General features: G+C 40.1%; 1 protein-coding gene across 1 annotated transcript; it reads left to right on the forward strand.

The window, feature by feature from the left end:
* Positions 1-1296: 1296 nt before the first annotated feature.
* On the forward strand, positions 1297-2225 carry LOC106824879 (olfactory receptor 2T7-like). Its single transcript, XM_014831398.2, is given in 2 exon segments — positions 1297-1350; positions 1353-2225. Coding segments are annotated over 2 exon segments (927 nt in total).
* The last annotated feature ends 217 nt before the right edge of the window (positions 2226-2442 follow it).

The raw sequence follows: 2442 nt of genomic DNA on the forward strand, positions 1-2442 counted from the left end.
TGAGTTATGTTGCATACTTCTTTTATACTGTCTTTGATTCTTAATGCAATTTGTACTTAGAGCACATCTCCCTTCAGAACAGCCATGTTTCAGGTGCTCAACAACCTCATGTGGCTTCCAGCTACCATACTGGACAGTGCAGATCTATATGATGCTGATATAAACTGTTTGTCCAAATAACCTACCAGTTTATAACTGTAGTAATCTTATTTAACTAAATAGCTATCTATGCATAATTAAACTTCAGGTTTAAGCAGAAATTTTCCTCTTTGGGAAGACAATACTCTATAGTATTATTTAAATCAGTTTTTTCCTTCTTTTTTCTATTAAAAAGTTATTCACTAGTTTTTGCTCCCATCTCACTAATCATGTTAATATGGTATGTTATTAATCAGCAGTTTTCTGCTAAAAGAAGGAGAGTAAACACCACTTTATCCTAAAGACTTTTGCCTTTGATTGTCTTCTTTCTCCTAATTCTTAGATTGTTTCTCAGAGCTCAGAGCTCTTGTATTTTATTTTTCAACGTGAAATCATTATTTTCAAATATCCAACACCTAATAAATATAAGCTAAACACTCAAATCTTACAATGTACAAGTGAGTCAAGAATGTTGTAAATTAGGCAAAATATGTCAAGGTCATTATCATTTCATAGGCAAAATGTATACTCTTGATCAGTGGTTTTCAAACTGAATTTCAAGTGTGAGAACTAGAGCCTCATGTTGGGAGAAAAGTGTATGGTAAGGATCCTCTCCCTTCCTTACCCACCACTCTATCCCCATTCAATCAAACAGGTTGCATATTAACTGTTTTATGTGTATCTTCCCCAATGAAAGATTATGCTTGAGCAAAAGTGAACAAATTAATTAATTAATTAATGTTCTTGAGCCAAAGGACATAAAATTGTTTCATCATGACATCTAAATTAAGAATAGTCAGCAAGTTAAGCATATCATCCTTGAGTGAATGGTGTGACATAACATAATCCTGCTGAAGATGTTCTTCCAGAAATTAAAAATTCTGAGATTCATGAATGGATGTGGATCATACTTAGAACCCAAAGGTAAAAGGCTAATTTCACAAAGCAAACCATTAACTGGAATCAACCACAGTAAGTATTAGAAAAAGGAGGAAATTGCACAATGAGATGTGATTAATTTGCCTTGATTTATGCAGGGCCACACAGTAAGGTTTTAATAAAATCAAACATTTATCTTTTGTGTCCAGCTTTGCCCATCATATCCATCTCTCTTTTGTGTAACCTACAGAAATATGGAGTGGGGCAATTAGTCCATGTATGCTGACTTTGTCCTCCTGGGCTTGTTCAGGAACTCCAGTTTCCCTTGGCTTCTCTTTGCCATCATCCTCCTGGTCTTTGTGATCTCCATAGCCAGCAACAGTATCATGATCATTCTCATCCACATAGACCCCCGCCTCCACACCCCCATGTACTTCCTGCTCAGCCAGCTCTCTCTCATGGACATCCTGTACATTTCCACCATTGTGCCCAAGATGCTGGTTGACCAGATGGTGGGCCAGAGGGCCATTTACTTTGCAGGATGCACTGCCCAGCACTTCCTCTACTTGACTTTGGCAGGAGCTGAGTTCTTCCTCCTAGGACTCATGTCCTATGACTGATATGTTGCCATCTGCAACCCACTGCACTATCCTGTCCTCATGAACCACAAAATCTGCTTGTTGATTGTGGTGGCAGCTTGGCTAGGAGGTTCCATAGATGGCTTTCTGCTCACCCCAGTCACCATGCAGTTCCCTTTCTGTGCCTCTTGGGAAATCAACCACTTCTTTTGTGAGGTCCCTGCCCTTCTGAAGCTCTCCTGTGTGGACACATCAGCGTATGAGACAGCCATGTATGTATGTTGCATCATGATGCTCCTCATCCCTTTCTCTGTTATCTCAGCCTCTTACACAAAGATTCTCATCACTGTTTATAGGATGAGTGAGGCAGAGGGAAGGCGAAAGGCAGTGGCCACTTGTTCCTCACACATGGTAGTTGTCAGTCTCTTCTATGGGGCTGCCATGTACACCTATGTACTGCCTCACTCTTACCATACCCCTGAGCAGGACAAGGCTGTGTCTGCCTTTTACACTATCCTGACTCCCTTGCTCAATCCACTCATTTATAGCCTTAGGAACAAGGATGTAACAGGGGCCCTAGAGAAGGCTCCAGGGAGATGCTTGTGCTCAGGAGGGGTAATCACCTTCTAAAGAAACTGCATTTGCTGCTAGAGATTTGAACAAAAGGATACAGGAGTTTTTCATCACTTTTGGACTTAAATATTCTCCACCTGGAAAATTAATGTAACTCATATGCCAGCTACTGTGAGGCATTCTTGGGATTTGGAAGATGACTGTGGTATTTTGAGGATATGGTCATTTTTTGAAAAGTGTGAGGGTTCTGAATAATGGGCAATTTTGGATGGAA

The sequence above is a fragment of the Equus asinus genome, chromosome 3, assembly GCF_041296235.1.
Source record: "Equus asinus isolate D_3611 breed Donkey chromosome 3, EquAss-T2T_v2, whole genome shotgun sequence".
In the NCBI taxonomy this organism is placed as follows: domain Eukaryota; kingdom Metazoa; phylum Chordata; class Mammalia; order Perissodactyla; family Equidae; genus Equus; species Equus asinus.